The 16,490-nt window shown below is 49.7% G+C and overlaps 2 protein-coding genes and 1 long non-coding RNA gene across 4 annotated transcripts in view; 2 read left to right on the forward strand and 1 right to left on the reverse strand.

Moving 5' to 3' along the window:
* The window catches only part of RELA (RELA proto-oncogene, NF-kB subunit), a 31,733-nt gene extending 23,944 nt beyond the window's left edge, over nucleotides 1–7,789 (forward strand). The window contains exons 6-11 of the mRNA XM_081842929.1: nucleotides 646–780; nucleotides 1,431–1,535; nucleotides 2,529–2,741; nucleotides 3,296–3,376; nucleotides 4,071–4,145; nucleotides 5,426–7,789. Coding sequence (XP_081699055.1) covers nucleotides 646–780; nucleotides 1,431–1,535; nucleotides 2,529–2,741; nucleotides 3,296–3,376; nucleotides 4,071–4,145; nucleotides 5,426–6,039 — 1,223 coding nt within the window. The 3' untranslated portion in view covers nucleotides 6,040–7,789. The remainder of the gene's footprint in view (nucleotides 1–645; nucleotides 781–1,430; nucleotides 1,536–2,528; nucleotides 2,742–3,295; nucleotides 3,377–4,070; nucleotides 4,146–5,425) is intronic.
* A 1,806-nt stretch (nucleotides 7,790–9,595) lies between these two features.
* On the reverse strand, nucleotides 9,596–12,610 carry LOC309331021 (UPF0696 protein C11orf68 homolog). Of its 2 annotated transcripts, none has more exons than XM_081843028.1 (2): nucleotides 12,473–12,610; nucleotides 9,596–11,362 (listed from the first exon to the last, which is right to left on the reverse strand). In XM_081843028.1, exon 2 carries the CDS (start codon nucleotides 11,345–11,347, stop codon nucleotides 10,610–10,612), a length of 738 nt encoding a protein of 245 aa, XP_081699154.1. In that variant the 5' UTR covers nucleotides 11,348–11,362; nucleotides 12,473–12,610; the 3' UTR covers nucleotides 9,596–10,609. The 2 variants fall into 2 exon arrangements, with proteins under 2 accessions (XP_081699154.1, XP_081699155.1); XM_081843029.1 differs by having other exon boundaries at nucleotides 9,596–11,351; nucleotides 12,463–12,560.
* A 169-nt stretch (nucleotides 12,611–12,779) lies between these two features.
* On the forward strand, nucleotides 12,780–16,489 carry LOC309331035. The gene is made up of 3 exons (XR_014151690.1): nucleotides 12,780–12,848; nucleotides 15,752–15,813; nucleotides 16,426–16,489. It is a non-coding gene; the product is annotated as an uncharacterized lncRNA (long non-coding RNA).
* Nucleotide 16,490: the final 1 nt, after the last annotated feature.

Raw genomic sequence — 16,490 nt, forward strand, 5'->3', positions numbered from 1 at the left:
AGAGATGCTGCAATGCCAAGCCCGGGGATGAAATGCGGCCCCCCAGGCCTCCTTGTTTGGCTCTTGGGGCTCTCCCTAGACCATGCCCCTCACTCACCCTGATTCACACTGTTCTAGACCAGCTAGAATGTGCCCTTGAACTTTGATAATGCCTCTTGCCAGGATGGAGAGGGGTGTGCAGGTGTGCCTAGAAACCAGCCTTCTGTAGAAATCTAAAATTCACACCTGATGTTCTATCCACTCTTTTGCTTCTGGCCCTGACAGTCCCTGGCATGTGGCCCCCAGAAGATTGCCCAGGAGGGAATCTGGCCCTCCGGCTGAAAAGGGTTTCCTATCCCTGTAAAAGCAGCAGCTAAGCCCAACCATCGTCAGACATACCAGGGTGCCCTCCAGGCTCAGATTTGCATTCATTGCTCTGTCTGCTACTGGCATGTGGTCCCTGAAATGTTGCGCAGGAGGGAATCTGCACCACAAGCTGAAAACAGTTGACCCACCCCTGTGCTGCCTCATTCTCTTTAATTGTCATTTCCAGGGGTTGAACCATCTAGATGCAGGTGCACAATTTTTACTTCCCTTTTCTAGACTTAACTGTATTGTTTATATTTCTTGCTTTCTCTCTCCCTCCCCGCCTGCCCCTGATTCCAGTGTCCATGGAAGAGCTAAAAGGAGACTATGACCTGAACGCGGTTCGGCTCTGTTTCCAGGTGTGGATTCAGGATGCAGGCAGTGGGCGCTTGGTCCAGCTGCCCCTGGCAATCTCACAGCCCATCTATGACAATCGTGAGTGCTAACGGGGGGTGGCTCTGACGTACACCGCTACCTTTATTAGAGAGGGAGGGACCAACCAGGGATGGACAGTGGAGCAGACCCAACACTGATCATTCATTGGTTTTTGATTTTCGCATCCTGCTCTATCTGAGGGTCCCAGAGCAACTTAACAGCAGCTTCTTCATCCAACAAGTAAATAATTCTATCCCTGGGGAAATGGAATGGATGCAGATCAGAGTTAGGTGCATTAACTACTTGATTGAAATTAATGGGGCTTCTGTTAAATCATGATTTGGAAACCCTGGAGAGCTGCTGCCAGTCAGTGCAGGCAGTTCTGAGCTTGATGGACCAATGGTCTGACCAGTATAAGGCAGCTTCAGATGTCCCTTTTCAGTTCGGTCCTTTGTTCAGAATCATGAGGACTGGGATATTTATTTTTCAACAAAGGTCCACAGCGGTGGAGCACCTATTTTGTATGCAAAAGTTACCCAGTTCAATCCCTGGCATCTCCAGGTAGGCTGCCTGAAACCCTGGAGAGCCACTGCCAGTCAGTGTATTCCGTACTGAGCTAGATGAACCAATGGTCTCCATAACACAGCCTCTTGTATTCCCTCACTGCCACCGAGTCATTAAGATGGCCCCGGCGCCCTCTCTTTCTCCAGGTGCTCCCAACACAGCCGAGTTGAAGATCTGCCGTGTGAACCGCAATTCAGGGAGCTGCCTGGGTGGAGACGAGATCTTCCTCCTCTGTGACAAGGTCCAGAAAGGTAAGAGATGCCTCCCTTTTCAGTGCAGGGTTCTACTTCCATTGGCCACCTTGGGCTTTGGAAGAGATGTAGAGGTCAAGCCTTGGAAGAGGCTGCAAAGGACTTCTGGACAACAGCAGCAAGGGTTCAACTTTTCATGTGTGTTTTCCTTTCATGGTGTTGTTGTTGTTGTTTTGTTGCTGTTGTTGCTGTTCTTATTCTTAAGGCAGTTTTTAGTGTAGTGGGGAAAACTCAAAAAGCCCATCTAGCCACATCTTTGCTCATAACAATGACCGAAACCATCTCTAAAGCCTCCTGTGTCTGCCAACCCTTTTAAAATCCTCTCTAACTTATGCATTTTTAAATGCAGGCTCACTATAGTCACCATGTGGCCAAACTGACCTCTTCGCTTCCAGCACTGTTTGCCCCCACTTCAGTCCTGGGCTTTTCTGTGAGGTTTGCCCTGATGTCACAGCATCTCGCCCAATGGCAGGCAACTTCAAGGAGTCAGCTGATATGTTCAAAATGTTAAAGTCTTCCACATTTTGTTTGGTGTGTGTATATGGGTATTTTGGCCTGTTGCCTTCAAAAAGTGCTGTTGGCCATTTCTCAGTTTGGGAACAGGAGATGATTCCACATTTGTGGTGAAAGGAAATAAGACCAGGTGTTGGTATTTCCCATTTTGTTCTTTCCCCCACCCTTCACACCAGCAAGGGGTAGCAACAACCACCAACCTGGATGGCTCTAAAAGAGGGTGAGACTCGGTTCACCCTCCACTGTTGGAGGCAGAATGCTTCTGAGTACCAGTTGCCAGAAATCACAATTGGGGAGAGCACTGTTGCATTTGGGACTTGCTTTCAGGCTTCCTATTGGAGCACCAGGCCGGCCACTGTGAGAACAGGATGCTGGACTAGATGGGCCATTGGCCTGATCCAGTTTCAGGACTCTCCTTGTGTTCTTATGTTCTCAGTGAGTCTGAACCCCTCAATCCTCCCCCCCTCGCTTCCTTTGCAGAGGACATCGAAGTCCGCTTCTTCAAGGACTCTTGGGAGGCAAAGGGCTCCTTCTCCCAAGCCGACGTCCATCGCCAAGTGGCCATTGTCTTCAAGACCCCGCCGTACATGGACCAAACCCTTCGGGAGCCGGTGACAGTCCAGATGCAGCTGCGTCGCCCATCCGACAAGGAAGTCAGTGGGCCCATGGAGTTCCGTTATCTTCCTGATGAAGGTATGTCCTCTCTTGCATGCTCTGGTTCTAAGCTCTATGAGTTTAGGGTCAAAGCTTTCAGCTGTGAGCCAGCTCAGAAACTCAGATGTATGTTAGGTGCCAAAGGGCTCCCTGAATCAGGGTTATGGTTGCCAAAACAGAATGCCTAGTTTTCATGTTGGGGTCCAGTGGCTCAAAAGACATACTTTTCAATGTGAATTTTTGCTTCCTGAAATAAAGTTCTGATTGCACAGATGAAAGACCACAGAGAGAATTTGAAAGGGTGTGTTGCTAGTGTGTGAAAGCAGGCAAGATCCCCAGGGATGCGCCTCCAGGTGGTGGAGACGTCAGGTGCCTTCCTGGCACCCGGGCATCTTCACTTGCTCACAAGTGGCCAGGTGCAAAATGCGCCCAGTGCCTGGCGAATTTCAAACGCCGCTGTGAGTGTGCAGGCGTGATTCCCTGACTCCAGCTTTCCTGTTACTCAGTCGTTGCCTATGATGGGAGAGTACATTATCAGCTCCCTTTCAAAGCAAATGTGTCCTTATTCTCCCCCCCCCTTTCCTTTTGGACAGGTGACTTCAATCGTATTGACGAGAAACGCAAACGGACCCTTGGCACCTTCAAGAACTTTGTTCAGAAAACACCCTTTGCAGGTAGGGCTCGAGATAGAGGGGTAGAAGGGTGGTGTGGCTGGTTGAAGAACCTTCAAGGGGGTGAGACATTGGCGACTGGGCCCCATTTGGGACTGTTGGGGCAGAAGACAGGGAGACCAACAAGAAAACAGAGCCCAGAGTCCATGGCAGGTGGAGCCTACTCCTTCTAGTTTTGTCCCCATCCTCCTCCTCCAACCAAGTTCTGCAAGAGCAGGGCTGTGGAGGAATATCCCAGCAGGCAGAGCCACTCTGTGAGTTGCTTGCAAGTAAAAAGGCAGGCAGATGGAATGGCTGAGGCTGAGGGGGCCATGCCCTGCTCTTCTTAGTACACTGGCCTCCAACAGAGAGGAGCACAGGAGGTGGAATACCTTGGAATCTCATGAGACCTGGGTTTGATGTTGCAGGGGGGATACTGCTTCCTCTGTAGCTCAGTAAATAAGAGCTCACACTTTCCATACAGAGTCCAGGTTCAATCCCTGGCATCTCCGTTTAGGAGGATCAGGGAGCAGGTGATGGGGAAGGAGCCCCTCCCTCTGCCAGTCAGAACAGGCAATACTAATCAAGACAGACAAAGAGTCTCCCTCACGGTGAGGGTTCTTCCGGTGTCCATACATTGGGGGGGGGGTGTTTGAAGCCTTGCTGGGCTCTTGGGAGGATTTTGCATGTTCTGACCCCTTCCGTTCCCTCCCAACAGTCGGAGCTCCAGAACCTCGCTCCCAACGCCGCATTGCTGTTCCCAAACATGGCCTGGCCCGGCCCAACATCAGCGGTGAGGAATGCCTAACCTTTCCTTTCATGTAACCCTTCTGTCAAGTTAACAGCTTGCTTATGAGGAAAATTGGTCTGGCTGGGAATCTTGTCCCATGACGTCAATATGGACTAGCAGCTTAGGAGTTGTATATGTTCTGTTCAAACTGTTGGTTGGCATTCAGCTCCTGTCTACCCTTCCCCCCGCTTAAAGGAGAAGGGAAAGGGGCTTTTTAAACCTGTGCTCATTGGCAGACGAGTGGAGATTAAATCCTGCTACCTAGGCTGCAAGATCCTGTTTTCTACTGGGAACAGGGCAGTGCACCCAAAGCAGGATTGAACCCTGTCCTCCAACCCAGCAGCTGGCATCACCAGTGGTGTCAGTGGGTGTGATGGGCCAAATTGGACCCCATGGCAGGCCGAGATTGACTCGTGGTCTGAAGGCTCCCCACCCTTGCTCTAAGCTATTTATATTCTGTGCTTTCAAAAGAAAAACATGTAACACAATCTGGCAATTTCCCCCATTGAATGATGATTGGAACTGTTGCTGGGGGAGGGGGCACAGAGCATCTGCCTTGCATGCAGAAGGTCCCAGGTTCAATCTCCAATGGCGTCTCCAGGTGGGCCTGGGAAAGACTCCCTGCCTAAAACCCTGGAGAACTGCTGCTACCAGTCAGAGTGTAGACAGTACTGAGTGAGATGGGCCCCAGTGAATCTGGCTCAGCAGAAGGCAGCTTCCTATTGGCTTGCTTCTAGGATTTCACTAGGAAACATACACTTATAAAGTCCACAATCACAGCATTTAAAACTAGAAACTTGTTGGCAAGTTGTTGTTGTTTTTGAAAGAAAGAAAGAAAGATAATGCCACATCTGAGTGGATGTTGCAGCACTGGCTCCCAGCAAAATTGGGAGCCACTCTTGGGAATGCACTTCTTCCCTCCCTTTCCCTTAACACAGTATTTCCCAAACTTGGGTCTCCAGCTGTTATTGGACTACAACTCTCATCATCCCTAGCTGGCAAGACCAGTGGTCAGGGATGATGAGAATTGTAGTCTGGAAACTCAAGTTTGGGAAACTTTGCCTTAACACATGCTAGGTGTTTGCATTGGTGCCGAGGTTGCTTCTTAGTTTCCAAACCATGGCTGGTGGGCAGATCCTGCACCAGCTCTGAGATTCTCTGGCCGGTAAACCCTGGCCAGCTGGGAGTCCAGGAAGGTCAGGAGGCCATGGCGCTTCTCTCACTGATGCAAGAGTGCTAGTGTGTCCTTTGTCGTCATCTCCTCTCTCTGATCTTCCTTGCAGGTGTCCCAGGAATCATGGGAGCATCAGGGCAAACCCCACTGCCCACCTCCAAACCCCAGGCCATGGTGCACCCTTCTCCCGCCTACTTCACGGGGCCCAGCCATGCCCCACTTCCAGCGGCGGCTCCTCCTCCGACCGCAGCTGCACAGTCCAGCTTCAGCACGGTGAACATGGAAGATCTGTCGGGCCTGGGCGTGAGCCATCGGGTCCAGCCCTCTGAGTCGGAGGCCGAAGCCAGCATTGCAGACGCCTTCCTGCACCTCCACTTCGAAGGGGCGGATGCTGGGGGCATGGAGCTTGGGGGGATCCTGGATGATGCTCCCTACGCCAGCCTGGAGGGGATTAACACAGCCGAGTTCTGCCAGCTCCTCACAGAAGGGGCCGCCCAGCAAGCACTCCAGGACAACCAAGGCACTCTGCTGACCTATCCAGAGTCAATCAGCCGCCTGGTGTCCCAGCGGAGAGCCCAAGGGGAGCCCAGTGGAGGGGGCGGTGGCGGCGGCTCAGGTGCCAGCTGCTACAATGGCCTTCCGGGGGCCCTTCCTGCTGAGGAAAGCTTTTCCTCCATGGTAGATCTTGACTTGCACTCTCTTCTGAACCAGCTGAACTCATAAGGGTGGAGTCACAGGACCACCAGCTTCTGTCCCTGAGCTCCAGATCCCGGGTGGCCACTCTTTGTTTGCGTAGACTTTGCCAACTTAACTCTCCCCCTCTCTGGTGGTCCCCCCCCCCCCCCCCCGCTGGATGGACTATCCTTTAAGGATGTATTTGGGTGGGGGCAACCTCTAGGTTCTTGGAACATGAGGTTTTTATAGGCCTGGACCATTGCTTTTAGGCAGAGGCGAGGTCTCTTTCCTCCCCGCCACCAGTGAAGTGGGCGTTGTACATTTGGTAACACGGCGGAGCCAGTTCTCGCTTCCCTACTGAAGGCTTGTTTTCCTTCCAGAACTATGGAGCTGTGTGTGTTTTTGACTGTTTGAAGGGGAAGAATCTCTCCTCCTTCCCATGGTTGCCTTCTGAAAACTCACCAGCCGGCACCTTCTCCTCCTCATGCCAAACAAAACATTATTAAGGGGGAGCGGAAGCTCAGAAGCCTTAAAGAACTGTGCCAGCAAGCAAAAAAAATCAGCAGGTCAAACCTGTTTCTAACCTTTTTATGAAAAGCCACACAGTTCTAAATGCTACAGTAGCTGTACCAGGATATTTTAAAAGCAAAGCTACTTCTGTACTGTTTCCAGAGTGCCTTAAAGCATTGCCCAAGGTTCTTCTGGTGGGTGAGGCCTTCCTGGTGAAACCCTAAAGCCATCTCCAGGGCCGTGAGGGTTTGTCCCTTCTGCCCGTGTTTGAAGAGGCGGGAAGAGTTGGAATCGTTTGTTGGTCCTTTGCTGTAGAAGGAATAGCTTAACTCTAGCAGGCTGTTGTGGGTATACAGACATGGGACTTGTCGTGGCAAAACACAAGCTATTTTTCAACCTTGGTGTCCTTGGCCTTAACTGGGGATTTGTGGCATGCACACAGGACTTCTTCCTCTTAAGGGGTTTTTTTAAGCCAGAAAGAGCAACAAGGCCACAGCCTTGTTGGGGTAAGCCAGCCTCGTGGATGAAAGGGATGCAGACCCAGTCATTGTGCTCTAGGCCTGCACCTTGCCTGCCAGTGGCGGGGGGTGGGGTGGGATAAAACAATGGGAAATCGCATGAGGATGTGGGCGGCGACTTCTTTTTCCGTACTGAAGCCAACTCTGAGCCTTTCCGCTCAGAAAATATGCCGATACTATAAGGGGGTGCAATGGGACATTTGGTGCCTTTCTGTTGCAGGCTTTGTTTGGCCCTAGCCTTGCTCAGTTTCCTCTTAGGGTGAGGGCTTGAGACCCTCCATGTGAACCCAGTGCCTGCCAGCCCCCAAATCATGCCACCCCTCCAAAGAAAAGCAAGACGGTTTAGGCCACGTAGAGGGAAAACAAGCTAGCAGGAAGCAGGATAATCTTCCCCTTCCTCAGTGGGAAGACAGACCAAAAGCCTCAGATGGCTGAACTCAGACACAAGGTCTAAAACGCAAGAGAGATCCACTTATCCCAGGTTAGGATGCAGCCTGCTGCCAACAGGGTCTGGTGGGGAAAGCAGCTACCAAGCCAGCAGGGGCAGCCAAGGTTATGTCCAGGGTGGGGGGTGGGATTGCGCCTTGTTTTTTAAATACTATTTGCTGCATTTTTTTAAGGGTGGGTGGGTGTGTCAAGATAGTTAACCACTTAAGTGCTGTTATTGGTCCACAGTTGTCTCACTCTTCTTTTTTTGTTATCTGATGTGGCAATTCTTGCTTTCTTCTTCCTATAGCAGGTTCCTAAAAATAAACTGAAGCCTCAGCCTGGCAGTTTTCTTTTTATCGTGGAATTGGGGTGTGGTTTCCATAAGGACTTGTGGAAGGAAGATCTGGGAACTGTGGCCTTAATTTGCAGGCAATGTCACCTCAAACCAGTATTGGTATTCTCCCCACCCCCACCCCACCCCACCCCAGTCACATAAAATCCAGAAGCCATGGGGACTATTAGGTTCTCAAGGGGGCAAATTGGGAGCCTTCCCCCAGGAAGCTGTCATGTCCCATCACTCCTGACCATTGACTAAGTTGACTGGTGCCGATGGGAATTACAATCCAAAACATCTATTTGGTAGGCATCAGTGCATTATCATTTAGAAGCATGGATAAACCCTATTGTGCTGCTTTTTAAAACAAAAAACAGCTTAGTAATTCCTTATTTTTTCTCGCTTCCTGGGCTGTTGTATAACTGCACACCAAAGGAACACTGGAGCATAGGTGTGCACACCGTATAGGTGTGCCTGTTTTCTTTCAGGTTGTATAATTTATTGTGATGTTCTGATTTTTCATTTTGGCTTTGCTGGTGCGAAGAGTGTTACATTAAGCACCCAACCTCTTTGCATCTTGCTCAGCCAGCCTTCTTGGCTCCTAAGCTTCTCCCTCCCATTTCCCAGCTGATCAGAATATTTTTGTTTAATGGAAAGAGGTTCTGGAACCAAAGCCATTTTCTTTTATTACTTTTGCCTGCACTCCCATAGAATTATGACACTTATGAACACTTATCTAGCTTTTCTTCCAAAACATTAAATAAGATTTCCCTATCTACATGTACAATTTGCATGAATCAAGCAGGGAAGTAGAAGGTGCAGTTTATACATGCATCATGCTCTTTCCCTAAGGCCAGGCGTGGGACAACTTAGGGCTCTCTAGATATTGCTGGACCCCCAGTTCCCACTTTCCCTGGGCTTCTTTGGCCATGCTGTCTGGGGTTGATGGCAGCCATGTGCCCTGAAACAATCTTACATTTGTATCTTGAAGGGGAGAAGCTTCACAAAAAAATCCCCAAACAACCTGCCCTCAGTTAGAAAGGCTACCTGAAATGGTAGTTGCATGCACAAGTTAGAAAGCAAATTCTGACTACTGGACAGCTGCTTCACATAATTCATTTTGGGGTACGACTGGTTATTTGAAGAGCACGGACAGGGTTCACCATAGTGCAAGAATGTTCAGGTCCTTCCTTCAGTTCCCGTAATGCAGAAACGTAGGAAGTTGCCTTATACTGTGTCAGAACAATGATTCCTCTTTCAGTACTGTTTACACTGACTGGCAGCAGCTCTTTGGGCTTTCAGTCGAGGGACACTGCCAGCTCCAGTTGGAGATGTCATTGGGGACTGAATCTACTGCTAAGCCACAGCCCTTCCCCTCTCAAGGATAAGCATACTTAGTCTGCATAATAAGGTTGCCATATTTCAAAAAGTTAAAATCCAAACAAAAAGTTGAGGTGTTTGTTTGTTTGTTTGTTTTGCAAAATCTAAAAAATGGAAGTTGAGCTTTCGGGGGGGGATTCACCATAATATTGACTTCCTACATGAGTTGCCATATGTCCGGGTTTTCCAGGACAATTTCAGCCATTTCCACCCAGACACTGCTTCTGACTGCCGTATTCTGGCCATGTCCGACAAATTCAGACCTATGGCAACCCTAGTATAGAAGCCTCTTTAAAAATTCAGTTTCCTGAGTAGGAACTAGCTTTAAACTGCAAGTGAGGCAATTCAAAGACTGGTGCCAGCTGGCCTGCTTGCCTCTTCCATTTCCATTCTCTCTTCCCACACACCCTCCTGGCAATAAACATTCAGCAAGAAGACAAAATCACTTTATTTTTTAAAAACCTATTTTACAGGTAGGCAAGTGCTGCCGAATCAAATTTATTTTCCACAGCCTCAAGAGGAAAGAAATGTTGCGAGACATTCCCTTAAATGAGTAAAACTTGTTCTCCCAACACATTTTGTTGGGATAGTGTCTGTGTTTAGCTCCTCTTTCAAAACTGCACAGCACCTCCCTGGTGAACCATTAGTAGTTTCTGATGAAAAACTTCCCTAGAAACTACTTTTCCCAGGCATTATGGCAGGCCTGGAGAACCTGTGGCAAAATCAGATGAAACTGTTGGAAGCAATAATATCCAAACTTTTGTGTTTCACAGAACTCCCCACAGTCTGCTTAGATTATTCTACAAGATGGGAATGTTTTGCATTGTTAGAAGGTATGCCTCCTCTTAGCACAGAGGTAGCCAAACCCTCCAGGTGTTTTAGACTAAAACTCCCATCAGCCTCACTCAACATGGTGAATGGTCAAGGATGCTGGGAGTTGCAGACCAAAGCATTTGGAAGACGCCATGTTGGGTATTCATATCCTAAACATGCAAGGATTTGTCAAATAAGAGATCATTTGACTTGCCACCCCTTTTCTTTTTGACTGCTACAGCAATCTTTCTACTGACCTGTCATGAAATGGGAGTGTGTGCATTTACTTTGATACCCAAAGTCACTGGGGAAGGGGATATGAAAGCATACGCACAGGCAACTGAGGAAGAAGTGCAGTGATGCACTCCTGATAAGAAGTTCTTGAAAACAAGGAAGGCAGCACACTCCATTGAAAGATAAATTCAGGTTTCTTTAAATGTGGCTGCAGGAAGACCAATGCAGGCAGCTGCCACCCAGTGCTGAAATCCTGCCTCCAGCATCCCTGCTGGCCTGTGCTTGGCAACTGTAATGTGGTCTCTCTGAGGGGGAGCGAAAGGGGAGGGGCACTGGGACTTGTAGCTCCCAGCCACAACACCATTCCCCTGGAAGGGCCACACATACAAAGGAACACGTTTTAAGTCACTTCCATGTTGTTCACTTTGTTGGTGATGCGCGAACGCCGAGGGATACATTCCAAATCAAACTTACTTTCGTAGATGGTGGGGCAAAGGTGCCAGCGGTTGTCTCGGTAGATGCCCAAGTAGGTATAAACATCAGGCTTGTAGGACAACAAGCATTTGACCCCTGTGGTGCGGATCACAGCATCGGCCACCAGCACCTGCTCCTCATTTGTGAAGTCGTCTGTGTATACACAGATGACCTGCTTGCGCTCCGAGTCGGGGCAGCAGGGGCTGACCTTGGCCACGCCAATGCGCCCGTCGAGCACCGCACGGGCAATGCCACACCAGGCATGGTCCACCTTGAAGCCACTATCCAGGTGCATGAGCCACTTCCCGGTCAGCACTCGCCGGTTTAGCGCCAGCTCCTTGACCATGTCGAAGGTGATGTGGCGCCCACTGGCTTGCAGTAGCTCCCAGTCCTCCTGCAGCCCTACCACATCACCAGCTTCAGGACAGAAACGGGGCCCATACACTGCTATCCAACCCACCGGCTCAGCATTGCACTCGGGGTCACCAAACCGGGACACACGGGACGGTTGGTAGGTCTGCAGCCACTCCTCGAATTCGGCCCGGGGAGTCTTGCGAGCATCAAAAACTACCCAGGGGTCCATATCTGCCGCCATGGACTCAGCAGCCAGCTGCTCTGCTGCAAAAGCACCTTCCTTCCCTGTCTTATCATCCTGGCTGGACATGGCACTGCAGGGCACCTGACAAAGAAGGAGAGGGCAAAGCAAAATGTAGTAAGCAAGAGGCAGCCTGCCTGGTCCCTGCTGTCATATATCCTAGCTTGCAATGTTTCCTTCCTTCATACAACTAGCCAACAAGGCAAATTCTCTACACAGTCCCATTTTACAGATCAGAGAATTGAGGCCAAGCCTCACTCGCCCTGAGGTCATTACCAAACGTGTCCAGTAACTATTTATCTGTAACTGTAACCCAGCTTGGAATTTATAAAACAGGAATTCCAGAGTGAGCAGTAGCAACTGAAGCTCACCACCATCACACATACTTTTTTTTTTTTTTAGTTACTCAAAACTGCTGTGCAGTATGGTGCAGAACACTAGCCTTGGATGTGAGACCTGGCTGCAAACCCCAGCTCAGCAGGCAGCCTTCTACAGAAAGTTACTAGCTCTCTGCTTGATCAGCCTCAAAACCTCGTTGCAAGGATAATTGTGGCATCCCTCACAGTGCCCTCACAGCTCCGTGCCTGTGCAGGCAAACCTGCTCCCCTAAATCTGCCTCTGCAAGATGGGATGTGCTTTTGAACTGCTTGTCTGGATAGAAGATACAGAGGGGTGTGCGACTAGCCTACTGTGCAAAGGTAAAATCTGCACTTCAGCCCACATTTGCCTCTGGCTTTGCTCATCATTGCCATGTGGCCCAGCAAGGAACGTGACCCCTTTAGCTGCTAATAAAGGTTTCCCACCCCTGCCTTTAAGACATATTTACCATTTACCAAGGCAACACTAACTGCAGCAACGCAAAGGTGCTCCAAAGACATTTTTAATTGTGGAGGGGAACCTACAAAAACTAACCACATGCAGACCTACGCAGCTCCTCACTTAGGGGCTGTTTTAGGCAGCATTAAATTTTAGTCTAGGGAAGGAATAGCAATAAGCTGGTTGCAGAAGGAGCGTGGCTGTTAAAAGCAAGAATAACACTGCAGTGACTAAAGAAATTGCCAGGGTCAGCTGGTGTGTTAAGGAGTCGCCCAAAGGAGCTTATGGGAAAGGGTGGGGAGTATGCCAAAAATAAAAATTAAGCAAGACCCATCCAGGAAGTTTCCCCCTCGCTTAGGGCTGATAACACTGGCCTACCTTGCAGGGCTGCTCAGTGCAACAAGAAGCTTAATGGAGGCGAAGCATTCCGAGCACCGTAAAGCAAACCGTTACTGGCAATGGCTGCAGCGAGCGGCAGGCGTTGGAATAAACAGGCAAACGGGAGCCCCCTCCATTCTCTGACCCTCCCCGGCGAGACAGAGGAGCGCGAGAGAGCGGGCCTCTCCTGGCCCCTCCAGAGAAGCCGCCGCCGCCGCCGCCGGAGCCCCTTTCGCAGCAGCCCCGCCTGGAGTGGCGTTGCCTTACCAACGGCCTGGCGTAGGCGGCCCGGCGCGCGGCACAGCCCGGAAGTTATGCGGGGAATGCATTGGAGAGGGGACAGGAAGTGCCGGGGAACTGAGGTAAGGGAAGTGAGGTAAGGGAACCAAAGTTTTTTTGCTATCTTCCGAAAAAAAAGGGGCTTCTTTTTTTGCGCTTCCCAGGATTTGAGGATTATTATCTCTTAGTCCCAAAACCTAAAATATCTGAGGGCACGGGGGTGGGTTTAAAACACATCTCCTCTCACAAATGGCAACCCGCCATGTTGGGCATTGTTTCCTATGGGCGTCCGGAGTGGTGCCGGTCTAGCAGTTGGCTTCTCTATGGAGCAACAGCCCCCCTCTAAAATGTGCTCAGGATGTTAAGAGGGCGGGGTGTTTGTGTGTGTATCGCGCGCGGAGGATTCCATTTTATACCGGAAGTGACGCAGAAGGGCTGGTTTCCCTCCTCCCCCGCTTTCTTCCGGATTGCGCCTAAGTGTTTTGAGTTTTGAGTTTTGTCGAGAGGTGGGTCCCTATCGCTCTAGGCGCAGCTACGTTGAAATCCCTTCGTAGTTTACACTGGGGAATAAAGCGGAAAACCAGTTTAGTTTGATGTGATGTTAAGAGCTCCGTTGGCATCGCAGCCCTTCATGGTATAACCACGGCTCCCCAGCCCGCCCATCTGCAGTGCGGGGACCTGGCAGTGCTCTCCTGAAACATCACCCACCCACACAAGTACCCGCGATGCGAGGATAATATCACTGCAGGGCTGTTGTAAGCCTCACTTTCAGCCACTGGGAAGAACTGGGAATGTTATTGGAGGGTGGGGTGTAAATTCCTTAAATAAAATAATTTAAGGATGGAAGCATTGGGCTGCACTGCATTCTGAGCTTCTCAGCCACACACACTACTGCAATATAAAGATGACAACATTACAGGGTAGATGTAAGCCACAGGCTCTAAAAGCCTAGGGTAAGGGGGCAAACAGGGCCACAGGGCTGTCACTTAGAGCCGCTCTCTCACACACATGCCCAAATGTTTAAAAAGGACAACCACAGGGTTACCTTGGAATCCCCTCATAAGAATATAAAAGTGGCCCGTCTAGCCCATCATCCTCTTCTCACTGTGGCAATCTAGATACCTCTGGGAAGCCTCCAAGCGGGATCTGAATGCAACAGCAACTCTCCCCACTTCTGACTCCCAGCAAATGGTATTCGAAATCAGTGGCATACTTTCTACAAGGTGGAGGCAGAACATAGCCATTGTAGCTGGCAGCTCAGCCAAAGCCACTGCCACCTCGCCATCAATATAGGGATAATAACTACGGGCTGTATTTGCATTTGTGGCGCAGTGTTTTCAAAAAACTAAAGTCATGTTTCATTCCTGCTACTACTCCCCCCGCCCTTCTTTTGTATGAATGGTTGGTTGGTTGAGTTCTTGGTTTAGGTTTGGGGCTCCTCAGTGCCCTCCTCCGCCTTGAAATTGCCCACTTGCTCTCAGCCTCTTGCATCAGGGCCCAGTTCCCTTTGTGGCCCAGAGAAAGATGGCAAATAGTGATCAAACCATTGCAGTTGCTTTTCCTTCTGCTTGCTCCTATTGCTTTGCTGCCCCTCACTGCCCCCACTTTGGAAGTGAATGGATGGGAATGGAAGCAGGAGCAGCAGGAACAGCATTGTCCCCTCCCCTCAGGCACTGGCAGGTGCTGGATGTTGCCAACTTCTGACTTCAGCCCTTGGGAAGGGCGTGCCGTTCCCCTATCACAACTGGGCTAAAATCCTGCATTTCTCTGTCCTTTCTGAAATACAGCTGCTACTTTTATATTGCAGGAAAAGGGGGAAATTTAGCATCAAAACTAACAAGTCTCATCTGACAAATGAATAAGCAGTCTACTGTTTTGTTCAGTCTGCGCTACAAGTGAGCAGAGCTAGCATACAGGTCCAAAGTGGCATTCCTCAGCTTCTTCTTTTTTTTAAGTAAAAAGCTTGTATATAAGGAAACAAGCTGGAAAGCTTTGATTGCTCACAGAGGCCTGGTTTTTGGGGGGGCCGAGGGGGTGGTTTGCTGGATCAGAAATGGCAAGCTTAGGATCACACCTTTAAATTGCTTATGTACAGTACACAAATCATGCAGGAAAAATGGTTTTTGCTACTTTGGGCGCAGAATGAATTGAGTACACAGTACATCTGAAACTGGTTTTAAGCTCAGTATCCCAACAGTCTAGATTTCCCCAACAATGCCACTCAGGAAACTTGGTAACCCGTAGGTCAGAAAGTCTTTACATCAGATCTCAGATCAATTCCTGAAGATACCAGGGCATTGTAGGCAAGCTGTCTCTCTCACTGCACTGACACTGTGACATACCTTATAAGTTTGTCATAAGTGTTTCAACCCAGCTAATGACACTGTTGTTGGAATGGAAACAACAGAGCAATCCTGTGTATTGAAGGCGATGGAAGCTGCCCCACATTATTTAACTTGTTTTCTTCTACGCATATATTCTGTCATTTCTCCATCGTGGAACCTAAGGTGGCGTACAAGGGTTCCCCATCCAGGCAGGAACCAACCAACCAAAAGCTGCTTACTTTCTGCAAGGTGCCTCATGCTTTTGGACAATACTTTTTATCATTGTACTTTTCACATATCAAAAGAAGCTGCCTTTGGTTTTCCTTTTGGACTGAAAAGCAGGGCAGAAATTAATTCAAAATTTTAAAATAAATATACTTTTCAGGCAAGCCTTTATAACATAAGGCTGATCTAATGCCCACTTACCTGGGAACAAGGCCCATTGAACCCAGTGGGACTTCTTTCTGGGAATACAGAAAGATTGTGCTTTAACAAGTAAAGAACTTATTTACGGGTAAGCCTGTGCAGAAGGATTGCAGCCTTATATCAATTTATCTATCTGTTAATGGCAGCTGTCTTGTACTCAAATGAATTTTTAAAACTGCTGCTATCATTTAATTGTTACATCATAGTTGTTGCCCTTTCTTTCTTTCTTTTTTCTTTCATCTTTGGGCAGCTTTTTTATGAACATTTACTTGACAGTCATCCTCGTTGGACACAGTGGGACTCCCTTCTCAAGTAAGAATGATTAAGCCCCTTAAGTGGCAAACTACTTCGAAGCGGGATAGCATGAGACTCTTAAGACCAGGGTCGTGGGTTGGAGCCCCACGCTGGGCAAAAGATTCCTGCATTGCAGAGGGGTGGCCTAGATGACCCTCGTGGTCCCCATGCTCCTATGAAAAGAGTCGTGCGTGCATGTGGCTCAGAAGCTCCCTCTCCGTCCCCTTTCGAGCTTCTACTTTGCGGAGGGGGCGGAGGGAGTCTCCTGCTTACCTAACTTTGAACTCGAGTCTAGGGGGTGGAGGCCTTTCAGAAGTGGTTACCCCGCCCCACTACTCCCCCCCCCCCGACCATTGGCCCTGCTGGCCGGCGGGGTTGATGGGAGTTTGCAGGCAAAAGACCTGTGCAGAGTCCCAGGTTCCCCCATCTCCGCTTTGCGGGTGGGCTGGGGGCTCCCGCTTTGTGCGCTAGTTCCTTGACGTGGCAGGCAAGCCAGCCTTTGCTGCCCTTTTGCTCCTTCTGTTCCGCGGGCACCGCAGGATGTGTGTCTACTGAGGGTTTGTTTTTATGAATGGGCCTCGCGCTCTCGGGGGAAGGAGCGCCCATTCATGCCTTTCCGCCTCGATCCAGGCGGCGTTAGGACCCGCGCGGCGGGCGGCGAGGAGGAGGAGGAGGAGGAGGAGGCGGCAGCGGCG

Source organism: Podarcis erhardii (assembly GCF_964252035.2).
Source record: "Podarcis erhardii genome assembly, chromosome: 15".
Classification (NCBI taxonomy): Eukaryota; Metazoa; Chordata; class Lepidosauria; order Squamata; family Lacertidae; genus Podarcis; species Podarcis erhardii.